General features: G+C 50.0%; 1 protein-coding gene across 1 annotated transcript in view; it reads left to right on the top strand.

Moving 5' to 3' along the window:
- Positions 1-1,377: 1,377 nt before the first annotated feature.
- LOC119404841 (bone morphogenetic protein 4) overlaps positions 1,378-25,746 on the top strand; it is a 66,851-nt gene continuing 42,482 nt past the window's right edge. The window contains exon 1 of the mRNA XM_037671518.2: positions 1,378-2,346. Within this exon, the coding sequence (XP_037527446.1) occupies positions 2,004-2,346 (343 nt within the window). The 5' untranslated portion in view covers positions 1,378-2,003. The remainder of the gene's footprint in view (positions 2,347-25,746) is intronic.

The raw sequence follows: 25,746 nt of genomic DNA, 5'->3' as shown, positions 1-25,746 counted from the left end.
AAGAAGGGAAAAAAAAATAAAGCGAGGGATAAGGGTGGTGGCACGACGGGAAAGGAAACGGGAAAGTTTACACGTCACTCGCGACCGGCCAATGGTCGCAAAGCTTCCCTTGCACTCCGCGTGACGTCATCACTCCTCAAACAGGCAGCAAAGAAGCAGCACCCGTTGTACGACAGAGAGAGAAGGAGCGGAGAGGAAGGGAAGTGTTGGTCGTCGTCGTCGTGGGAGGGCAAGGAGACCCGCTGCCGCCGCACACATCGCGACGGCGCGGTACGAGGGTTAAAGGGCGAGGAGGAGAGTCCGCCTCGCCTCCACCTGAAAACTTCTCGTCTCGGCACGTGCCAAAGTCGTCTCGCGCCTCGTCCCGTCCGAGCACGCACGCGGGACGGAGAAGCAGCCGCCGAGACCGGTCCCATCGTAGCACGGGACAAGTAGTTGCCGGAGGCCGGCCGGCGTCCGCCAACACGACGCTGCGCTCCAAGTCGATGCCGATCCATCGGAAGGGACACAGCCGTAGACTAAAGCTCGAGCCAGGACGGCGAACGAGTGTCGACATCGCCCCCTCTACTCTTCGAAACCGTTCCACGATGTACCGCTGCTGAAGAGCAGCGTTGTCAACTCGTCACCGGCGGCAGCAGCAGCAACCTTTGCGAGATGCCCGCGGCGGCGCCGTGCTCCGTGCCGTCTGTGCGCGTTGTCAAGAAAAGGTGCGACTCTGGGACGGGCCATCATCACCCAGCTGGTTCTCAAGACCCTCTTCTTGTCATCTAAGCGTGCAGCTCTCGGACAAAAAAGAAAGCGTTTCGAGAAGGACCACGGGCAATGTGCGTTGCGGGAGACGCGACTTTAAGGCACCGCGACACCGTCGTCTGCAAAGCGCATCCTTTGGTCGTCGTCGTCACCCCGGCTGGTGGTCGTCACCGCACTAGTCGCCCTTGGGAAGGAATAGCAACCGTGCTGCTTTTACAGCCACCTGTGCGAGAACAGCGGCAGGGTGGGCCTCTTGTTCCGTTTGGCATCGTCTTCGCACAGTCGACGACGACAAGTGGCCGTTGAGTGTTTGTGAGAGGGAGACGCTTCTTCGGTGACGTGGATTCCCCTGCTGCTCTGTGACGTGTGTGGCGGGCCAGTGAACGTGAGTGCGTGTGTCTGTGTGTACAGAAGAATACTTCGCGAAAGTTAGGCGATTGTTCACATTTCGTGCCAAAACAGAGACACTTAAATTTAAAGTGTCAAGGACCTTGTGCCTGGGCCTTTCGCTCCAGAAGGTTGTCGAGCTCAGCTCGGAGATAACGGTTGCGCAAGTGCGTGTGACCGGTGTTCGAATCCCGCTGGTTGCGACCCTCGGGCTCGTTTGAAAAAAAAAAAAAGAAAGAACAGAGAGAGGCCGCAACTCGCGCCTTACGGAAACTTTGCGACGAAGGCTTACATCAGAGACGTGCGTCACGGACTATACGGTAAGTCGACGTGCAGGCGGAAAGTCCGAGCCTACCTGCTGCTGACGACGGCCGCACTTTCTCGAAGAAACGGCGACAGCCTCGGAATTCGAGGCACGATTTTCGGATTGACCGTACAAGACGGACTATACGTACGCGGTGGATGCATTTTTTTTTCTAGGGCTTTCCTGAAAAGTCAGTGTGTGACAGTGAGTGACTGAGAAAATCGAGACCCATCGAAGACGACCACGTGTCCCGGTGACGTCAAGAGCGATACCCTCTGCGGATACAAGGATACCACTCTCTCGAAAAAGACTAATTAGTGCGTTCGGCTGAGGACTACTGCGCCGCGGGACGCTGGACTCGCAATTTCTCCGCGGACCTATTCGTCCACCGGTAACATCGCCTACAAGGGATTCCAGTGGATCGCTTTGGAAGATTGTTTCAAGTAGGCCAAGCAGCCTCACTGGTGAACAGTCATCACAAGCGGGGACTACGAACCCGTGACAAACAGAGAGGAGGCATGCGCACTCGGCCGGAGGCGCGCAACTCGGCCTGATCGCGTCCATGCTGTGCCCCGTCCTGGCGGTGTCGTGGGCGCTGCTGGTGGCGGCGGTGCTTCCTCCCGCTTGCCGGGCCAGGGCCGTCACGGGAGGAGGCGACGACCCGGAGCGCGCCCGCGCCATCGAACTAATCAAGGGTCGCATACTGGCAGACCTGGGACTGTCCAGCGCGCCCACCGGCCACGGCCGCGCGGCCTCCGACAGCCTGCACATGGAGCACATGATGCGAGTCTACCGGCGCAGCCTCCACCGGCCGCCGGAGGAAGGAGGACGGAGGCGAGGCAGGAAGGGCCTCGCCCGAGGAGCCGCCAAGGAGGTCACGCACTACTACAGCTTTAAGAGCGAAGGTGAGTCCTCGAAAGTCTCATGCTCGTGGTATACGTGGAAACGTTTCCACTGAGAAAAAAAAAAAAAGAAAAGCGCTTCTCACGCCTCAGTAACGTACTGGAACTCGAGATCGTGGGGTATCTACCGACCTGGAAAACCCAGAATCGTCGTGGTAATATTGGAAAACCTGGCTAAGCCATGGAAACTGACTGATGGAAGTCTGCGCGACCGCCACCTTTGATCAAAGCTCATAAAGTCGTTCCTGTTTTCTGCAGCTATAGTAAACCGCTAAGCAGAAGCGTAAGAGAAAGTACAGTGCATCGCTGTTGCTTCTATACAGATCGCACAGCGTATCTTAATTCCCAAACATGACGTTCCTCACGTTGGTAAACTTATGCTTGTTTTTCATGGCCATAACCTCGGCTCCGCTTGAAGGCTTTCTGGTTTGACCAGAATCACTATGAGCAGCGACTCGCCGGGTCGATCCAAGCTCATTCAGTGGCGATGCAACGGCACACGTCCTCAGCTATGCACTCAGTTCATGCAACTGCCATGTCTTTATATTTGTGTCGTTTTCAAATCATTCGAGGGCTCCTTTCCAGTACACAGACAGTGTGTTTTTCAAGCAGGCTTGCGAGTCGGAATTTGCTTGGAATCGTCACGGAAAAGTCAGGAAATTTTGAAAAATTTAATTGGTAGACAGCCTGCTGGCGCTAAACGCGTTCTGGCTCCAAAGCTATATGAGCGTTCGTGAATGAATCTCCCTTCAATGTCACGCGCAGCGGCGAATGTGGGAAAGGAACTTTCGCCTTCGTGCGAGGGTTTCGTAGCAGCTTGATATATTATATACGGCGTGTATCGATAGAAGGCCCCGGTGCAGGTCACTGCCGACGTTCCTTCATTGCAATACGAAAATTTTCCTTTACGCTGCTCTTTCTTTCTCAGTGGCTGGACGGTACCGCGCTGATTGCGCGGTCTTTGAATCGGGAGAGAGAGAAAGAAAAGCTACGCCCGTGGCGTAAGAATATCTTGTTTCTTTCACCTCGGGTACGCCTGAGAATGGAAGGACACGACCTCAAGAGCACAAAAGTGCGGGTAGTTGGGCGTGCTGGTTGTACATGCTTTTCGCGCTGTTCCTTGAAGAGCATACAATAATGTGAAGGAAGAGAATTTCGACGGCTCGTTTCTCTGTTTGACAAAACCTTAATGAAAACCAGATCCGAAGGTTGCAGGGTTCGGTCCCTGCCGGCCCGGCAAGTTGTCTTTTCGTCCACTTTACTTTCTTCGCAGCTACATCACACTTACTACGATACACTTAAAACAGTACAGCTAACGTTCTCTATATGTGCCTTCCTTGGCTCCATCATCTGCTGGTTTTAGATTAAGTATGTGTCATACAAGAATGTGGTTACACAGTCCAGACCGATTTCGAAGTGTAAACACCTCCCCCTCTTGTTTTTTTCGCGATTGTCCCGCGTATATATGGCTCCTCCGTTCGTCGCTGTTTTCCCAAAGACCAGCGAGAATCGCGGCCTTTCCTCCTCGGAGCAGGAACACAGCGAACAAGTGGCATGCAGCGTTGCTTACGTAGTTCGTTGAGCTGGACGCGCGCGTGGGATCCGTAATCTGCTTAGGGCGCTTACAGTTGAGCTCCTCCAGCACTAAAAAATAAAATAAAAAATTGGTAAAGCCACGGTGCAGGGCTGTTTTTCTCGCATTGTCGTTCCTCTAAGAGAACAGGTTCAGTGATCCAAGCTTTAGTTTTCTCTTGTTTTTTTTTTTCTTTTCACTGACGTGAACCCGTTCAGTTGACCGAAACTTGAGGAATAATTACGTATACTGCCGCTTCTCTTGAAACTCTTCGTTTGGTTCTCTGCTAGCTGCGGATGCCGGGGGCATTGCTCCGGAAGACCCGACGCCAACCATCTCTTATTTCTTATCTCTTGCTCCTTATAGAGGACGATTTCGAGTATCGCCTGTGATACTACTGTCCAAGACACATAATAAATATATACCTAAACAAAGTGGGTGTTCAGAGGAGGATGGAGGATTGAAATATGCGCCCCCGTCCCTCCCAATGAACTCGTCAGTGGGGGAAAAGCAATAACACTTAGCACTAGAAGTAGTCACGTCACAACGCATTAAAGTCTGTCTCGCGCGTCGTCTACGGTTGTTTACTGCAGTGCTCAACACATCGCAACGTCACAATATGAGCCACCCAGCTGCCCGTGACGCGATGCCTTTGTTGGGGCGACTTTCGTTGGTTTCAGTTTTCTTGAACGCAGTCTTATAGACGTCAGACTCTGCCCAGGCGGCGCTGCGAAAAACACCGCCACCAGCGCCCTCATCGTAGCCCTGGCACTAACTGGGTAGTGCAAAGAGAGCCGCCCGCAAGCGAATGTGCATAGGCTGCAATATAACACTCCTCTTTCGTTGCTGTCGAGGCGCGGTTTCCTGAAAATCAAGGACCTGGAAAGCTTCTTCCGCCAATCCACGCTTCGGAAACAAAGGAAGCTGATCAAAGCGAACCGCGAGTACAATGCAAAATAAGTTTTAGTTATTCCCGCGCGCTGCAACTCGCAAGTACAAGCGAGCATCACACGACACCGAGTTCGAGGCAAGCCCTCCGACATCCCTTCTCTAGAGCCTAAATGCGTTGAAATTGGGTATATACGTATACCACAGCGATAAAGTACCTACATACACGATCAATTTACTAAGCTATGCATCTTACGATCAGTGGTAGAAAACTCGGTTTATCAGGGGCGAATGGCTCCGGCGATTTCGCCTTTTCAGTTGTATTCTCCCTTAATTCATCTCTCGCTTCCTGTGCATTGGAGTGTTTTATTACGCATCCTCAAATGGTCTCTTGATGGTCGTCTTCCGTTTGTATGTACTGCAAATGGGGATACGTGCGTGTCCACTTTCGCGGGGTACAATCAAAGGCAAAACCGTGGCCTCCGAGATAGCTACGGCAACCGCGGAGGACACGGGCGAAACAAACCTGAATGGGGTAACGACCAACATTCTGCGATTTACTTGTATGACGCACGTGGTGTTAGCTAGTTAGAACCAGAACTCTGAGCCTTCAAAACGTACATACGTCCGCGATGCTGTGTTGTGACGACCAACTCGTCGCGGTGTGCGTATCACGCGTCTCCAGTCTGCCTCTATAGCTGCTCACTTCGTGTTACACGACAAACACCGCGGTCAGAGCCTCTGCTGAGCTTCATAGTCAAGGTTACCACGGTTTTGCATCAGGGCTACGTAAAACAACAGCAGAGCCACACATTCATGCCACCGGCTGTGGAGAACGCGGGTACTTCGCTTACCCAACACGCTCGCAACGGCCCGTATCCAGCGCTCTCGCCTTTCTTCTTCGTACGACAACTATGGAAATCGGTAAAACTGAACGTTGTTATTCAGTTTTTTACGTCCGTGGCAATTCACAACGCAACAGTGCGTCTTTTGCGGAGTTTCTTCGTAGCGTGCGGAGGGCTCTCGTCTGCTGCTGTTTTCGCCGTCGTTCAGGCGAGTGATCCAGCAAGCACTTCACGACGGCTCAGTGGCGCGTCCAACTAGCGGAGAGCAATTCACAGCTCTCGTTCTGAGTGCTAAATGCGCGCACACACGCGATATTAAGCTCAATCGTTGTTTCGCACTCGCTAGTTGCACCTGGTCCCATAGCAAACTGTGCGAGAGAGTCGGTCTATGCACTACTCAATACTTCTCCGACAGGTGGCGCCACACATCTTGGGTATTTGTATAGAAAAAGCGTTGACACGCAGTGGAGAAAAAGAACTAGGAGGCTCACCAGTAAATATACGGCTGGCAGTGCGGGCGATATGGCAACAAGGAGCATTAAGCGGAAGGTCAGAGAGGCGGAGAGGACTTATTGGATGACAGCGATGGAAAAGAAGCCGGCTCTGAGTAACTACCGAAAAGGAAAAAACGAAATAAGGAGGGAAAGGTTTTATGATAATTCAAGGGGAAGCGCTTTACTGTTTGAAGCAAGGTCGGGCTGCCTTAGAACGCGTAGTTATAAAGCGAGATTTAGTAACGAAGAAGAACAATGTACATGCTGCGGGGGAACTAAGGAAACGATGGAACATGTACTGATTGAATGTGGCGATATTCACCCAGGTATACGTGTGGGCACGAGTCTACATGAAGCCTTGGGTTTTAGGGACAACAATGGAAAGCTGAACACGTCCGCGATAGAAATAAGTAAGAGACGGTTAGAGTATTGGTGGCAGAAAAGTAGAGATAAAGAACAAAAATAAATAATGGGGGAAAAATAAGGTCATTCTGCCTTAAGAGGCAGAGAGAAGGACCGTGAATTTATATTTTTTGGTATAATAACATAGATTTAATCAATGTAGATAAGGTATTAGGCCAACATGAAACAAGGAAGCTTTTTTTTTCTTTTTTTTTTTTTTCTTCGAGCCTGGTGGCAGACATGTCACCGCCCCGTTTTAAAGGGGACGCTCATAGCATCCATCCATCCATCCATCCACACCAGAGTCTGACGTCTATACGTTGAAAGTAATTCCATCAATCTATGGCGCACATGGAGAAACAGCACCGCATAGAATAGCGCGTGTTCCGATGCTCACCGCAGACGGCTAAATAGACAGCTAAGCGGACAGCGGCCATTAAAGGGACACTAAATGCAAATAACAATTTATGTCAGAGTGAAAGCTCAACGTATGACAACGTCTAAAACGGCAATATTATCAACAGCAGTATCCTACTTACCGAGAAATTACGCCAAATGTATCTAGAGTCACTGGAAAATCAGAGTACCGCAAAGGTAGGCTGCACGCGGGCAACATTGGGTGGCGGCGGCCATGTCCCTTCCAGACCATCCGGCGCGTTGCTAGCGTGTGTTGAGAAGTGACCGATCTTTTGGCCTCAGTGCCGTGTTACGCTCGGCAGAACGGCATTATGTGTGTGTGTTTCTTCAAGAGGATATTACAAGTGATTTCGAGCCATCGACAGGTATGGATCGACTGCGCGGTTAGCGGTGTAACTAATGAAACGTACAGCGAATGTTGCCATGTGCTCGCGAACTCTCTTCATGGCTTCATCGGTCTCTTTTCGTGTCACGCCCGGGCGTGTTCGCTAGGTCCGGATCTGTAAACATAGTTGCATTAGCGCAGTGACATCGTGCGAGATGCCATTTACTTCGACATTTGCTGAATCTTGACTGTTTGCGCTAGCTTTGCAGTCGGTGTTCAGGTTCACTGCACTCGAGAACGTTATCGAACAACATCGAGAACATTCAACATTGCGTCCTTCGACTGATCGCTGACGCATAGCTTGCTTGCGCACCGTGCTTGCTGTTCAACTAGTTGATATGTGTAATAGAAGTTGTGTGTGTACGGTAATTGGAAGCTGTGCGCGACGTCTTGATTCGGAACGCCAGCAGCCGAACGCACGGGCGAATCGGCGTGCGGTAGGTAAGGTGCATCTTATCTTACGATACGTAGAAAATAGGCCATCAAAAATGATTGACATCACTACCCTATTGTTTCATGTCCTATTTCTTGTCTCCTCAATATTCCCAACGTTGCAATGACTTTGCAAATATTTTGCTGTGTTCCGACAAACAGTTCTTCTTTTGGCGTTGTCAGCGCGTAAACAGGTGGGGTTCGGTTTCCGCGCTGCTGCACTTTTTTTTTCATAATGCACTCTTATTAAAACTTTCTCGGCACGGTGCTTTATGTTCTTTTGATCAGAAATAGCACATCCTGGAATTTTTAAAGCGCGTGCTACTGCAACACAGTATGTATACATACAGACCTAGGGCTCGCATAAAATCGACTCCCTCAATGCGTGGGACCTGCTTTTTTTTTTTTTTTTTGCTGTGACCGTTTCTCCCGAACTATACAGTATTTTAAGGATACGCTCGGTGCAATGCAGCATTAGCAGCATTTTTTGCAACAAACTTGAAAATACGCTTGATAACATTGACTTATACCAAGTTTATCAACAGAGTTCCACGCTTCTATTTTGTGCAATGCCAATGATCATGCCACAATTGCCTTCAAGGTATAACAGTAAACAGTTGTTATTTTAATAAATCTTCGATTTCGCTGTCGTGCGTGACACGCTTATAACTCGGATAGCATGCGTAATCTGTTCAACAGATCGAGATATAAACAGCCGAGCAAATAGAAAGGTATGTAGCTTTCAATATCGCTGACCATAGTAAACCGAAAAGGTGAAGTATCCTCTCGCATAAGATCTTTTCCAGCAAAGTTAGCGTAGTTCACTGCAGGAAGGAGTGTTATTCGAAGGGGGCGAATTCGATCAGGCCAACTATGCAGCCACGTAGAACGGCGCTCTTTGACATTAATTTTTCCCACACGGCAAACGAGATTCCCAGAGTAGCTCACCAGTAACGTTCGATTGATGCTGAGCTACTCTCTTCTGGCATCTGCATGCTGTGGCGTAGCCAGGGGGTGGCACACCGGGCCCGTGCCCCCCCCCCCCCCCCCAAAAAAAAAATGTCTGCTTACGCCCCTGTCTGCATGACGCGTTTAAAAAAGCGACGAAGTACTTCTGGGGACCGTGGTACTGCTAAATGTCCGGCCACGCTCTGCATTGAACGCCCCTGCACCCAAAGCGCTTGGAAGGGATATGGCAGCGAGAGGTCACGTGATGCGAGTAAGCCAATCGCGTCGGCGGCGGCGCGCGGAAAACAGATGCGATACTCTGAAAATTTTCCAGTGACTCTAAATGTATCACACGATGAGCGCCACGAGCGGCACATTTTGGAAATGATCCCGATGACGTGCGAGAGTTCGACTACAATTAATCAGTCGTAATCAAACTAGCTGCAATAAGAGAAGAACCTCCCGTTCATCAAGAGACGTAATAAAATGCCGTTTGTTCGTTTCTGTTTGATTCATGGAAAAAAGGAACCTCTTTGGCGTTGCCATGGGGAACGGCGCGCGTGGTTCGAAGGTTCCGTTTTCTCCGAACTGCGCTTCGCCCGGCGCCCTGCTTCGCTCACGCGGTCGCGTCTCAGTGGTAGTTTCGGTATCGCGTAGTGCCGCGTTTGTTTTGCGCGCTCGTCAAAGCCGCTCGGACAGAGAGTTCGACAGAATGCCGCATGCATGTGATGTTGCCGGATGCCCGAATGGTGCACGCCGCCGCGCAGTGAAGGCGGGCAACGTTGGGCACGGCAGCAGTGAGGTGTGACTGATTTCAGGCGGGTGACTTGAAGTGCGCTAACGCGATGCGAACCACTAAAACGTGATTTTATTTCAAAATAAGCACTTCCTTGGCACAAAAGTAGCACTACGAGGTTTCTGGACCGTTATTTCAACAATCAACGTCGACTTAATATTTGCCTTTAGTGTCCATTTAAGTCCCGTTCCAGTTATGTATCCGCACACTAGACAGCTTGGAGAAGACATCATCGGAGACAAATGGATGTAGACTACACTCTACCATCTAAACAAGATGGTGGTCGGAAAGAAGGCTAAAAGCCATCTGAAAGCTCCCTGAGAGGGTCGCCAGCTCAAAGGAAGACGTGGCCAGGGTTTGTTACGCACTTAACTTGAGCTACGTTGAACTTTTCACAAGTCTGAACACGAAAGGAGTTTAAACCGCAGCAATTTCATTGGATATTGCAAGCTGTCTCTTGTCGACGTCAGGTGGCGTCGTGTCCCACAGACGTCACCGCGCGAAGGCGGTTAGAGTAGTGGTGGCAGAAAAGTAGAGATAAAGAACAAAAATAAATAATGGGGGAAAAATAAGGTCATTCTGCCTTAAGGGGCAGAGAGATGGACCGTGAATTTATATTTTTTTTGGTATAATAACATAATTTAATCAATGTAGATAAGGTATTAGGCCAACATGAAACAAGGAAGCTTTTTTTTTTCTTAGAGCCTGGTGGCAGACATGTCACCGCCCCATAGCATCCATCCTTCCATCCATCCGTCACGCAGGCGCTTTCCATTACTCGGACCAAGTGAGGCTCGATGCTGTCTTCCAAGCTTTCAATTTAGACTGTCCACGAACTGTCTACGTGGACTGTCTATAATTAGAACACAGCCATGCATAGCCGAAGCGACTTTTCTTGGCTTCAGTTTCGTCACACAAACACTATACACGTTGCAGACGCTTACGCTTCGTCCATGGCGCGCTTGGTGCAACCGTCTCAAGGCAAACGTTACCTCTCTGGCGTTTTAACTATACCAGACGTCTGTTCCGATTACCCGCTGGAATGGCCTCAGCCTCCGTGGCAGCACTGCGGGCCCCCGAGGACGGGCAGGCACATGGAGAAGTGGCACGGTCCCTACAAACGCACGCTATCGCGGGCCGCCGCAACGCGTTACACCAATCAGAGAGAGAGAAAAGCCTGCAGCGTCGTAGCGGAGAAGTATTGGGGCCAACCGCGGCGTGTTACAACATCCGCGTGCACTGCATCGTACTTAACAACGCTTCGATCAACGCTGCTGCTTATCGCCGCTATCCGAGCGCCCTCGACGCGCCGAGACTCTAAACCCTCCCCCAAACACCACAACCAGGTATAAACAAGGCGTCTCACTCTCGTACGCATGAGAAGCACGACTCTGCCTATATAGCGTACGGTAAGCGTTCACGTACTCGTCCGGCAGCTCGACTATATGCCCAAAGCCATCGACATCAGTACACGGAATTAGCCCGCCCGTATGATTGGGGGCCGTGGTGTATTTGTGACACATTCTGCGAGAAGTTAGCCAACCACGAGCCTATATTAGCCACCTAGCCAACTTTAAACAACAGTGCCGGTACTAAGCAAGTAGATACGGTAGACTTCAAGCACTCATACACTTTCCTTTTCTTTCTTTTTTTTTTCGCATTGCGCCCTCATGAACTGTAAGCGCATTAAAGCTTATGCTAGTGTCTACGAGATCTGTGATCATGGCGGCTCAGTCAGTCATTGTTGGTTGATGAGCTTGCCTAAACATCATCCTACTGACTTCTAAACAGCATTGCCAGCCACTTGCGCATGCCTGTCAGTTTCAACAAAGTGTAACACGAAGGCACTTTTCCCGTGACAAAACGAAAAAGAAAGTGCGAATACGGGCAAATTCAAGAAGATAAAGCGTAAGATGAAACTTAACAGGTGTTATAGGTCGCAGCGTACGCGGAAACCACATAAATATCACATTGTTCGCGTTGTTGTAACTCACGTATCAAGTTTTCAATATAAATGTTGTGGTTTTACGCCCCAAAACCGCGATATGACTATGAGAGACGAGGTAGTGGTGAGCTCCGGAAGTTTTGACCAGCTGGGGTTCTTAAACGTGCACCTAAACCTAAACACACTGGTCTCTAGCAATTCGTCTGCATAGAAATGCGGCCGCCCTGGCCGGGATTCGATCCCGCGACCTTCGGGCCAGCAGTCAAGCTGGACCACCGCGGTGGGTGGGTATCAAGCTCTCGAAACATGCGAAGTTCAATGTATGCCTTATTCTAGACAGCAACACAGTCTAGGTTTACAGAAACCGTCAGAATTCGTGTCGTCACATATATACCAGGGTCAGCGTTTGCGGTCGATCACTTTCGGCGATAGTGTGTCATTCGCGAGATTTCACGGGGCAATTATTAAGCGCCGGGCGCGTTCGGTCGTGTACCGGCCACAGCTGTACTGTACTGGCACTGTGCCCACGTGTTGCGCCAAACGCGTGCTCGGACAGCTGGCCCGAAATGCTATCGCTCGTAGACACCGACGATATCATTATCTCGCGAGAGTGAAAGTATCGTCGTAAGTGAGCAGTGGCAATTGAGAATAGAACTTGAAGAAGGAGACGCCCCCCAGTCTTGTGATTTTTCTACCAAATATTTTCTCACACCACAGGATAGTTAGACTATGTCCGCCCGAAAATGGCGGGACCGAATCACGGCCACGGCGGCCGAATTTTCAATGGAGACAAACGTGTTCGAGGCCCGTGTGCTTAGATTTGGGTGCGTGTTAAAGAACCCCAGGTGGTGGTGGTCGAAATTTCCGAAGCCCTACGGTGTCTCTCATGATCATATCGTGGTTTTGAAACGTCAAACCCCAACAATTATAATCCCAAGTGACATAAAGGAACTTTAGGCAACAAGAATGCCTAATTTACCATTAGCGCAGCGTTTACGTTCTCTTGCTTGCCAATAGCGCACAGAAATGGCGAAAGTAAGTCACGTCTCCAAATGAGGACGCCGTGTCGCAAAGGTCTAAGGGCAGGCTTTCGAAATTTAAAAAAAAATTAATAATAAAAAGGAAGTCCGAGGGAAATGCATGCCACGCGGCTGCAGCTTCGACGTCCTCAACTGCACGATTGGCAAATCGTTTGCAGGCTGCTGGCACTTCCGTGCTGCGCCAGGCGAAAGGATAAGCGATCGCCCACCGACTGGTTCCGAGAACTCCGTGGCTTTCGGAGATCTTAATCTCCGAAAGCCACGGAGTTCTCGGATTAAGCTGCCGATTGCCGGGACAAGCAATATCGACCCGGAAGCGTCCACGTGCCTGGATGACCGAATCATCTTTTGTGCTTTCACGAGCGAAGATTAAGGTATATGCTTCCCATGCAATGAGAACAGCGCGAAAACAGCGCCGGCAAACGAACAAGCACAACACGGTTGCTTGCGTTCTTCTGCTGCGTCAACTGTCGGTGTGACTTGAGCTGTTCCCTTCGTGTTGATCTCACGTTATCTCATGCACGATTACACCGATATACTATAATGGGATACGGTGCAGTAAAAACAACGTAAGCGTTGTCAACTCATTATGCGGGCCCTGCTGTAAGTTACATTGCCGTGAACTACAGGTAGTACATAGGGAACGAAGTCGTGGGGAAATCATGTGCATGTAATACGGAAGCAAACACAAATACGCAAGTTCTTGATACGACTTGTCTCACGGCCTATTCAGCGATAAAGTTAGCAAAAAGGTCACGTGGTTCCTCATGCATTAGCATAAGACGACTGGAAGGCGAGATCCATCCTGTTCTTTTTCTTCTGAGTTGTTTGTATTGACACGACACCCCCCCCCCTCCGAGGTATTCTGCAACGTGGTTTTGCAGTGCCTTCGGGATCGGCCCACCTTTAATTAAGCGACGACGCCATGCGATGACATCATATGACGTCACAGTGACGTCATCTTACGTTCTCTTTTTTGCATAATTTCGTGCTGACGCCACCCCCGACGGTCACTTCTCGCGTTTGATGAGGCATCTAAGGCTTTCGCCTTTAAAAAAAAAAACATCTCAAAGAACGCTGCAACACAATGCGGTGCCTCCAGACGAGATGACTGCATTCTACTGAAGAAATTTTACTTTTCATCTCAACCCTGTTGGTCGCGGCACCACACTCGCTCCGTAGAGGTCACTGACCTCACTTAAGGCTGTTGTCGCGCTATCGGAAACCGGTGACCGAAGAAACTTCTTTAACAAATCGGCCGCTCGAGATTAGAGGTGTCTGTTCTGCAAAAAAGGGAAAAGAAAAAAAAAATGGAGGGAAGTTTCACCGTATACGGTCAGATAGCCGATTCGGCCTCTGATGCAATGCCCATTTTGCATGCGTTTCGGCATCCGCGCTTCCCCCTGCGCACGTCCACTTTCTTTCTTTCTTTCTTTCTTTCTTTTTTTCTTTCTTTCTTTCTTTCTTTCTTTCTCTCTGTCTGTCTGTCTGTCTGTCTGTCTGTCTGTCTGTCTGTCTGTCTGTCTGTCTGTCTGTCTGTCTGTCTGTCTGTCTGTTATTGTTGACAATGCCTCACGTGGCGCGCCCGTACTTTTTTTTTTCCGCTTTGCGTACGCACCCGAATGGTGATTAACGAGGAGCCATTCCTTCCGTCTCGCTACTCCCTCCCCTCTTCTCGCTTGGCCGTTTATTTTACTGACCCCTCCACCCCACTTCTCACTTACGCCTTCCGCCGCACTGGATATACCGTCGGCGCGAAGTTAACGGCCCCGGCAGTCAGGGGCGTAGCCAGAAATTTTTTTCGGGGGGGGTTCAACCATACTTTATCTGTGTTCGTGCGTGCGTTTGTATGTGTGCATGTATATATACGCAAGCAAAACTGAAAAATTTCGGGGGGGGGGGTTTGAACCCCCCCAACCCCCCCCCCTTGGCTACGCCCCTGCCGGCAGTTTTTGAGTACGGCGTGGCGGCGCTATTTGAACGACAAGCCCATTCCCCACAGGCGTGCGCAGGGCTGTCCAATAAAGGGGCGGCCAACCTTCGACGCAGCGACTACCCCCCCCCCCCCCCCCCAATAATATTGGTCGTGTCCAAAGGAAAGCAAGCTTCACAATGGATGCAAAAATGAAAATGAAGCGATTGCGTGCTTCGCCTGACAAAGAACTCCCATTTGTCTCCGACTTTCCGGGGGCAAAGACAGGAAGCAAACAGAGCTTTGAATGCAACGCCACAAGTCTTCGGCCGCCAATATCGTGAAAAACCTGCACGGCCATAACCCTGCACCTTAAAGACCGGGACATTAAAGAGAAACACGATTTTTCGCGTATTAGTAAATTACAGTCTCACAATACGGGAAACACCACTCTTACATTGGAAAAAACACACACGAAAAGAAAACGCGGGTAGCGACGCCACCTTGAAATCCCCGCGCCAAACGACGTGACGTCATAGATTTCGACCGCGTCTGCTAGGCCATACGTACGTATGGTTCCTAATCGATAGAAATGAAGTACATACATTGTCCGCTGAGGGGACCACAGGCTTAACATACCGAGGTTGAGGGAATTTCGTTGAGCCAATGTCGCCACGATACAAAAAAAAAAAAGATACACATTGAAATTCGTGAGTCACGCGCGGAGATTTCGGCGCGAAATTTAAAGATGAAACTTTGACCTCGATTTTCTCCTCATCTAATAAACATACGATGGTGAAAGTGACGACATTGGTGTTCTCAAAGTACAGTTTATCAATCTAAATCGATTCATTGTTTCGCTTTAGCGTCCCTTTAAACGACAAGCCTCTCTCCGCTCCTTGCTTTCACCGGAGAGTGAGAGAACAGGCAAGAAGGATGAAAACAACAGGAGGCTGACCTCAGTATTGTAGTTGGATGCCATGGTTTTTGGGAGTTATAAGATCGAGTCAGCCTCGGAAGCATGCATTTCCTCCGTCGTCTCAACTAAACGTGGAAATCAAACCTGCAATTCGGCCTATGCAGTTGGAAAAAAAAAAATTCATCTTTCACTTACTCGCGCCAAACACAGAGGGACGAGAAGAGACTTACGAGGACATGAAGCGTGGAAACTTGGGCAAGTTCGTAGGTCATAACTGAATAAACAAACTGCGCAACGGAGAGCGCTGCATGTGTGTTGTTACCTTCCTCTGCCCTTGTCCGTTGCGCTGTTCGTTTATTCAATTACGAGGACAGGCGCGATCCGAAAAGTAAATCCGAAAACGTATTCCGAAAAATAAATCAGTTGTTAGATCGCGCCTGTCCTCGTATAAGTCTCTTCTTGTCCCTGTGTGTTTTGCGCGAGTAAGCGAATGGTGGACATCAAGCACGCTCTTTCACCTTCTCAAGCATCAGCGCTCGCCGGAAATTTCTGTACCCTCGCCGGAAAACCCGGCGAGGGTACAGAAATGCGGCCCCCCGAATGTGAGCCGGTTACGCGCGTATCTGCGTGCGTCGTTTTCGAGTAATTGAGACTCTCTCGATCGTGGACTTGTCGGCGATGAGCCGTTTCTGATATGGCGATCCGATCTTTTATCGAGACAACTTGTCATTTAACGTCACCACGTTTCACTGTTGCCTGGATACGAAGGCATGGCTGTCGCTGTTGCCTGTAACAGCTGAAGTGTCGCTTGCTAAGGGCGTGGATGAATGCCCAATTCCTGGCATGGAGAAAGGAATCAGTTAGGAGGGAGCATAGGGCGCAATGAGAAAGAAGAAGAAAAGAAAAGAAAGAAAGAAAGAAAGAAAGAAAGAAAGAAAGAAAGAAAGAAAGAAAGAAAGAAAGAAAGAAAGAATTCCTATAAAGCAAGGGCTCTTGATTTTTTTTTTTTTTTACCACACTCGCAGAGGCGTACGAACAGTGAGAGCCGACTCAATCGCGGCGTCACCCTCGCCGCTGTGCACTTTACGGTCGTAAAATTGAGAAATAAAATTGCGGCGAATGCCATTCCGATGCGCGTAGCAGAACGGGCTGCGGCGGGGACAGTGCCTTGTTACACCGTGCAATTGAATGAGAACCAGTATCAGAGCGCGGGAAAAATTTTTATTTCGCTGTGTATCTGTGGTATATAGCCGAAAGGGGGGTTGGTCTATAGGCGGAAGGTTATTACCTCTCGCCGTCCACGGCGGCCGAGACGTCCTTGTCTCGTGCACTTTTACGCTTCTTTCGCGGCTGCGTCGAAGGAAGCCGCACTCACCTCATCCTCCCTCTCCATTGGCGACAGAAGGTCGCTTTCTCGACGAATCCGGAAAGGCGCGTAAAAAAATATAAAGGGGGAATGGTGGCGTTGTAGACGACGACGACAGCAGCGGTCGAAGGAAAAGTGTAGCAGATACTGAACGAAAAACAATAATAAAATAACTCACAGGGTCGCCCTATGGATTCCCATCACGCGCCTCGAAGGCGAAAGCCATCTTCTTTTTCTTCCGAGTCGATTGTATTGATCCTCTCCCGCTCCGAAAGCACTGCCTCCAAGATCGGTTGCATTGGAAGCTTTTTGCACCTCACCTGGTTTTGCACTGCCTCAGTGATCGGCCCACCTTTGACCAAGCGACGATGTCGTGTGAATACGTCTCCACGTGACGTCACAAATTTTGGCGACCTGTAACGACACGATGGCGTCATAGCGTGATGTCATCATCACCTGGTGAATTTTTTTTTTTTTTGCGTAACTCGTGTTGGATGCCAACGGTCACATTTCGCGTTTGATGATGTCTGTAAGGCTTTCGCCTTAATAAGAAAACAATGCATGTTTTGCTGCGCTATCAAGATACAATTCCCAAAGGCACTTGTCATATATAGCTCCCGACACACGGCTTTCATGCACCCGCCCGTCCTCGTGACGTCATAACACCCCCCTTGTGAAGTCACGTCGCAGGAAATGGCGCATGTAAGCGCAGAATTAACGTGCGTTGTTCGTGCGTTGCAATGCTTACGGACGCTACAGCAACACCAAGGTTCTAGGACTTCTTCCTTACGCGAAGTAAATTGGGGTTTCCGAGGCAGCCTTTTAGGTTCGCCTAAATGACACCATTCACAATAAATGTCATTGCTGAAAAAAATTGGGGAGGGACGAATCATGTAGCGAAGGGTGTTTCAGCTCCTCTAACGTGAAACCTGTGGAGGGGCGAAGCATGCAGTGTGCGCCGGTGCTTCCTGCAGCAAAATCACTGGAAGATTAGAGGAACATTGCCAAAATTTTCTCTTCTAAACGTACTGAGACCGCTCTTTTGTCAGCAGTGGGAACCGTTGTTTGCGATGGGACAAGAAATTGGACGCGCGGGTCCAAGAAACGCACCGCATTGCTGCTAGTGCATACAGGAGAGGCGATGCTTACAGTCGAGGCCGCGGTCGATGGTCAGCCGCTTCCTGCTTTGTAGGAAACGTGCAGCGTACGGTACAACGACTCATTCTGTCCTCCGGTGCAATGCATGCAAATGCGCACGGGTTCCGAAAGATATTTCCTTCACCAACGGGGCTTGGTCTCCTCCCCCCCCCCCCCCCCCCTACCTTATAGGCACGACACGTTTCGCCTTACGCAAGTTTTCTACTCACTGCACTATGTGACCACAGCGGCGGTCAAGTGGTATGGAGCGTACGCTTCCAAGGAGCAAGGCACTGGGTTCGATTACCACTTCGTTGCTTTCTTTATCAGATGCGAAGCATCTTCTGGCGGAGTTCAAACCGGTGGTGGTGGTGTGCGGCGTGACCACCCCTACTGCAGAAGAACGTGTTGTTGGGCGAGTTGGTGCTTGCTGAATGACATAATGCAGCGCTAAAAACACACACACCACAAAGTAAGGAACACAAACCGACGGGACAGGCGCTGTCCCATCGGTTGTGTTCCTTACTTTGTGGTGTGTGTGTTTTTAGCGCTGCATTATGTCATTCACCCCTACTGCGCATGCGCGATACCTCTCACACAGCTCCTCTCCCACTTTCGCCCTCTACCATTTCCCTCCCGTCTCTCACTTTCCCCTTTCCCCTTACCCCTCTGAAACACGGGCTCGACATGCCGAAACGCTGCTTCGCATCGCGTCATGGTCCTCTTTAGCGGAGATGGTGTGATTTTGTTATGTCCTACCGTGGCCGCTGTAATTGCCACGTTTCCTTCGCCTGGTGAGGGAATATTCAGGCAACCTCTTTCATTTTTTCTTTTAAATAATGCTATTATTGTACAAGTAGCCGCAAGGCAAACTCTCCCGATGACCTCAAACTCGCCCTGTCCTGCACGACCTGATTCCACTTCACTTTACGCCAGTATATTTAAGTCTCTCTCTCTGTGTGTGTGTGTCGCTGCGCCTGACCCTTTGCAGTCCTCAAGCGCCTTCCTATAAATCTACGTAAATGGCACGTTGAGCTCTTCCATATTTACCTACCGTAGTGGATGGTCTGATCTGACCATAACGCGGCACGCGGACGCGCTTTAGCTAAGAGTTGTGATAAGCGTTGGCCTAGGTTGCACTTCCAATGCCGTTAACGCGCCGCGGTGGTCTAGTGGTTAGGCGTTATGGTGCTTAACTGCTGACCCGAAGGTCGCCGCATCGAATCCCGGACGCCATGGCCGCATTTTCGATGAAGGCATAATGTTAAGAGACCCGTGTGCTTGGATTTAGGCGCACGTTATAAAGAAAAAGAACCAGAGGTGGTCGAAATTTCCGTAGCCCTCCACTACGGCGACTCTCGTAATCATATCGTGGTTTTGGGATGTAAATTCCAACAGGTATTACTAGTTCTACTATCCTTCGTCCGGCGCTGCCCACTCGTACATCAGTGAGCGCTCCCTTCCATTTTGACAATAACCCTTCGTTTTCTTTAGGCGCGCAAAATAAACAACACGGTCAATCCTTCCGGACACTATAGCAAGCATTCTTTACCTACGTTATCTTTTATTGTTATTTGATCCGCTAGCGAGTGGCACGCTGCAGTACGACGTAATCTCCGTTTTCTTCGCCTCAGGGGCCAACTTTACTACCCCGAAACAACACCTCCCTCGTCCGTGGTCCTGTACACCGTGCTGGAGAGACGTCCAGTCTCCGACGTTTCGTCCGTCACACACAGACAAGTGTGCTCGCATGGCCCGCTGCCCCCAAGAATGTGAAGAAGCGTTGGAATTTCGTTGGCCGAGAAAACGCACGTCGCATTTTTCTTGCTGCTGTTGCTGATGCTTCAACGTTGCCCCTCACTGCCTCACCAGTCGGTGTTTACCTTTTTTTTTTTTCTAGGTGCGGTAACCGGGGCATACTGGTTTCCTTCTGCGAGTCTGGGGGGAGTTGTTGCGGAGTGGGGGGTGGGGTGGGGGGGGGGGGTGGAGGTAACGCGGGAGTGGGGCCAACGGAGAGGCGCCTACCGCCACCGGTCGCGCGCGCGTCAACAGGTCGAGCACAGCGGAGGCGAGAAAGGTTGCACGGCCGGTACTCCCAAGAGACGCATACGGTTCGTCGCGGCAGCTCGCATGGGTCGCGCCGTCAGGGCGGTCGGGAGAACGAGTGTGTGTAGGAACCACCACGGAGGACCCCGCCGTTTTTAGGACGAAAATGAGCTCGCTCGTTCTTTAGTTCCACTGCCAGCAATAAAATCTGTCGATAACCGTGTCGAAGACGAAAAACAACGAAACAAACAACAAAAACAAACAGCGCGGAAAGGAGTCAAAGAAACAACACGCTGGTCTGCCTCCAAACTCGCCGACTCAGGTCTATCGACGAAATGCGAGAGGGAAACGTACGTTCCTCGAGCGCCGCTGGAGAGATGATGGAGAGGAGGAGAGGTGGCTAAAGTCACCCAATGTGCCTAAAGTCAACTCTGGCGTTTTCGGGAGGTGTCTCTCTCCTGAAAAAGTGTATGTGGGGTACTGTAGAATTGGTTGAAAGAGAGAAAGGGGAGGGAGGGGGGTGTCGTGCCTCCCGCGCGCCACGACTGTAGAGAGGAAGGGTAGGTGAGGGGGTCGCGCTGTGGGGGCTGGCTTCAGCGATGTCGGGTCCCGATAAGAGGACATACCTCGAGTCGCCCGGAGCGCGCCGCTCGACGAACGTACGCGACGCGAGTCGCCGGGTGCACTGCAGCCAGCCAGCCAGCCGCGGAGGCGACGACGCACTCAGCGCCCGCCGATCTCTTCCCGATGGTATCCTTCCTTATCAGCGCCATTTTACTTTTTCTTTTCTTCTTTTTCACATCGCTGTTCCATTGCCCGCGGAGTTGTCTCCCAGGGGAGGATGGAGGGGGCCACTAACAACCCCCCCCCCCCCCCCCCCCCGCCGCCATAAGCGCCGGCGTTCTCAAAACAAAAAGACAGAACCGAATGTCGAATGCCACGCTTCTTTTTGTGCTGCGAGAGCCGGAAGCGATCATCGGAGCTGGAGAATGCGTCACGGCCGCCATGTCTTCACGTTTTCACGTATAACAACGCTTGCCTATCACGTGACCCCATAAATATCTCCCTTAGCTTTTTTTTTTATGACTACGCTTCAAGTTGACGCTATTTATTGCCTTCCTTCATGTATCCTTCAATGAATCAGGTTCAGCTGATTCCAGCGATTTCCGTTAAGCGAATTCCGTAATGATCGCACGCCGCTTCCATTCCAACAACTCGCCGCTCTCGCTTCCCGACGCGGATGCCCGAGAGGACCACACGGAAGTAGGATATCAGACTGGGCGAGTTGGTTCAAATGAGTGGTACTCGAATGACCGCACAAAAGACAGGACCAAGGAAGTGAAGGCACATACAACGCTGTACTTGCAACTGCAGAGTTTAGTGGAATAAAGATATCGCTTTTTTAAGTCGTTGCCAAAGTCATTACCTAACAAATGAACTAACCTGGCGATAGATACACTGCTCTGAATGTGGCTGCACGTCACTCTTTCTTGATACGGCTATTCTGTTTATTCATAAAGATGCCTGCACTACAGAAGTGGCGTAAGCCAGAAAAGAAACCAGTTGTTTTACTCGGCATTCTGTCGCCCTGTCCATTAAAGAGATAGGCGTGCCTAATCAGGGATAACGTCGGTATTTTTCGCGCGTGCTTGTATATGAGACAGAATTTTTTCTGCTTTTACGTACTTACCAGCATAGGCGGGGGGGGGGGGGGGGGGGGGGGGGGCAAAGGTTTATCGCAGCGCCCCCATCCTACTATATCAATGTACGGGGCAGATTTTGCGCCCCCCCTCTTAGGTGATTAGGGGGGCGCCCCCCCCCCCCTCGGTGTGCACGCCTATGCTTGCCAGTGTTGTTTTTCACAATGGGCATGCACATATGCTTGTCATCTGGCTTAAAGGGGTGGTGCCATCAAATTTCGAGGCTAATACAAGCCTGTTGTTGGTTTCCTCTGTATGCAAGGACATTCCACACGAAGGGTCGGACAAAGCAAAAGTTTAGAATATATTTTAATTCACTGCCAAAGTGTACCTAAATGCCCCTTCTCCCGATTGAAACCCATCGCGAGCGCGCCAACACTGACGTAGATCTGTAGGATAGGCAACGAAAGTTGTAGTGACGTCACACCAAATCTGCTGTATTAACGTGAGTGGCCTCCGGACCTCCGCAACGTACGTACCGGCTTTAGTGAACTAGAATACATTCTAGTTCACTATAGTACCGGCAAAGTATCGGTTGCTACATCACTCGCCGAGTTTCGATCACTTCCTGGCTATGTGCGTCACAGCCTTGTGTGGTCACGTGACCACGCCTCCCATATACACTTCTATGTCACTGCCCAACCTCGGCGCCCAGAAACCGAAACCGAAAGTTGTCCACATCAAAAGGCGATATTAAATTATTTAGCGAGAATACATGAATCTTGGTGGGTGCATCATGCTTCCTGGAGCTATAGGAAGCGCCTACAGCAAAGAACGCGCAAGCCACAAATTTGGTGGCACCACCCCTTTAAAAAAAGCAAAATCTTTCTTCCAGTAAACTGCAGTACGTTGCATGTACAGCGTCGTATGTGTATTCTCTTCACTCTAAGAAGAAAAAAAAAGAGTATGTGTGACTCCTTTCGGAGAGTCCTGATTCGCCACGTATATGACTCTCTTTTAAAGAGTCACGTTAACTCTCTTGTGGGTCACACGACTCTCATAAGAGACCATGATAACTCCCACAGAGAGTCGACGTGCCTCCTTAAAGAGAGTCATATACAGTCACGCTAAAAACATATGACTTGCAACACGGGAGCGCGTGGCCTCGCGAGTTCAAAGACTGAACCCATCGCTTCCGTTAGCCCTTATTTCCATAACTAAACGCTGTTCTCGCGCTCGGGGATGATTCCAAATAAGAAAATATCATTTAGTTGCTGAAATTAAAACAAGTTGAAGCCATGCGCAGTAATTGAATTCATGGGGCCACGCGCTCCCGTGTTGCATGTCATAAACTGAAGCAAAACTGCGATTCGGCTTATAGTTGGAACATATTCATCTTGAAATAAGTACAGGCATCGGAACCGAACATCAAGAGAAATAATGGAGGCCTATCACATTGACAGGCTGAAAGAAAAGTGTGTTAGTAAACCATCTGTTGCCCTGCTTGAGAAGGAAATTTCGCTCTTGTCTGCTCTTCAATGAGCATGTGATAAGATGCGCGATGTGCGCAATTCAAATGAAGTTTTGTGATCAGAGTGCGCCGTTCCGAGGGTTGTTAAGTGAACGTTTTTAAAAAAAATAAACCAGTTGTTAGATTGCGCCCGTGCGTGCGTCTCTTCTGTGTCCCCGTGTGCCTGCGCAATTTCAAGAAGGGTTGCAAGTCATATTGACCGCGACTGTACGTGGCAACTCAGAACTCTCCAAAAAGAGTCAAATGACTCCCATTTTTTTTTTCTTAGAGTGTTACTTGGTGCTGCCTTTTGTGCGGTTGTTGCCTCCACGCAGTAATACAGCGCGAGCACACTAAATGCCACATTTCCGTGAGGCGTAATCTTTGCGTCTGTTACTCTTGTGTATACAGCGCGGAGGACAAGCTTATACATGTGTATACATCAACACTTTTGACACGATGTCTAAAAGCGAGCGCCGCAGCATTCCTAATGGACTTGACGCAACCGTCGCTGTTTACCTAGTGCCTCACGCGTGTGCGTGGCCAAGGCTACGAGACGACGACAAGCCCAGTGATTTGCTGAGTTCAGGAAAAAAAAAAGAAAAAAAGAACGGGGCTACCTTCGCACGAGGGGAAATGAATCCAGACGCAGAAAGGCGAGAGAAGAAAACAGAGCCGAATACAATGGGATGCGTTCTGTTTACGAAAATAAGTTTCCGAGAAAAGCCTGCGCGTGCGTTTCGCGACCCTGAAGAAAAGTGGACCTTTGGTGCGTGCGGTCGCAAAGAACAACACGTCTCTTTCTTGTACGCCACGGTGGCGTAGCAGGTTATAGGGCGTCGCGCTTGCTAAGCATCATATAGGGTGCGGACTCGATTCCCGACCACGGCCGCGGGCTACCGCAGAGCGCCATATAACCTGAGCAATCGAGGCATTTGTAATGGTGCCGTGGTAGAGTTAGACATCTTTTCGTTTTCTTTTTTTAAAATTTTCCTCTAGCTTATTTTTCGCAAATACAGGATATTCATTAGTACGTTCTGACAGGCTAGTTGGTTCATAGCGATAAACTTTCTTAAACTGCGCGAGCGCAGACTGCCAACCTGTCTGGTTGGCAGACTGCGCTCGTGGTGCTTCTGAATGTTGTTCTTACTTGTGTCCTCGTCTTCTCGCGCAGTTTAAGAAAGGACATTCATTCATTCATTCATTCTATCCAATAGAGCAATCGTTCAATCAACCAAAGGCAAGTGACTAGTAATGTTATTTCAAATTATTGTAGTGCACGCGCGAGTGTGTTGGGGGGGGGGGGGGGGGTGAATAGCAACGGAGGGGCCGAAAAATTGTCCCGACAATGGCACAGAGGAAAGCAAACTAACACAGACGCGTTTGTGCTGCGTGTTTCATGTCACTTGCGTTCGTGTAACGGAACAACGCACCAAAGCTCGCAGGGTTTCGTATGCATTCACCTAAGACAAGGCGAAGGCGAAAGCCACTTCATTTCACTTCTCAAGCTAAGTACTAACCCCTCCCCCGCCCCCCTCCGCAAGATTTCTGCGCCTAACGTGGCTTTTCACTGCACAAGCCTTCTACACCTCACCTGGTTTTGCACGGCCTCCGTGATCGGCACAAGTCTGACCAAGCGACGATGTCGCGTAATGACGTCATCACGTGAAGTCGCGTTACGTGACGTGATGGTGACGTCACAAATGTTGGCGAGTTGTGACGTCACGATGGCGTTATCACGTGATGATGATTTTTGCATCACTCGTGTCGACGCCGACGCCGCAGGACGGCACCGACGGTCAATTTTCGCGTTTTATGAGCTATATGCATCTAACTCCTTTGCCTTAAGAGACTTTCCTTAACGTCGGCTCCCAGTGGCGAAGCAATTGCGAGAATGCATCGGCCGCGCAGCATGAGTTGCGTGGCTATACAGATCTACCTGCAGCCATGTATCTAACATTCCCCTCTTCATCCTTCGGTAATTGAAAATCTTCACAACGCTTCCAGACGCAATTCCTCTCGTCGCACGTATATACTGCATGTACAAGCTATGAGCAAACAAAAAAAAAAGGGGGAATAAAGGCGACTGCAGCGAGGCCCGTCATTTTTCACGTGTCGAGTCCCATATGGTTGTGCTCCGCATATTAACAGCTATACGAACTCACTGAGTTAGCCGCGGGACTCGACGCGTAATTTGCATTTCTGTGCGCACGTCCAACATGTAAGCATCGTCATACGCGCTGCTCGCGAAGACGATGCTCGAAGATGTGCAAGATACCGGGAAACATCGATCACCGCAAAAAAAAAAAAAAAAAAATGTAGTCAGGCATGTAGAACAACTGTAAATGCAGGCGCACGTATACCGCGCTGCCGCCGCTGTGTTTCAGGCCACGTATATAGGCTTATCCTGCCAGTCCAGCTGCCTTATACAGCTATTTCACTTGCGGCCACCTTAGGACGTTGACCGGACGAGCAAATATGTCAGGATTATAACCTTATTATACACTAGGCGTATATCTTCTTTTCATTCCTCCTTCCGAGTTTATCTCGGAAAGCCTGGTGTTATTTGTGCTCAACGGAAATGTGGTTCAAAAGAAAAAAAAAATTCACCCGGTTCCACGCCGTCAAAGCCGTCGAACAGCGAAGCTGCAAGCGCGCGAGTGTTTATGATTGGCTAGCGAGGTCACGTGGTGCCGTAAATTCGTCGT

Source organism: Rhipicephalus sanguineus, chromosome 9 (assembly GCF_013339695.2).
Source record: "Rhipicephalus sanguineus isolate Rsan-2018 chromosome 9, BIME_Rsan_1.4, whole genome shotgun sequence".
Lineage (NCBI taxonomy): Eukaryota > Metazoa > Arthropoda > Arachnida > Ixodida > Ixodidae > Rhipicephalus > Rhipicephalus sanguineus.
This window is presented reverse-complemented; position numbering and strand designations above follow the sequence as displayed.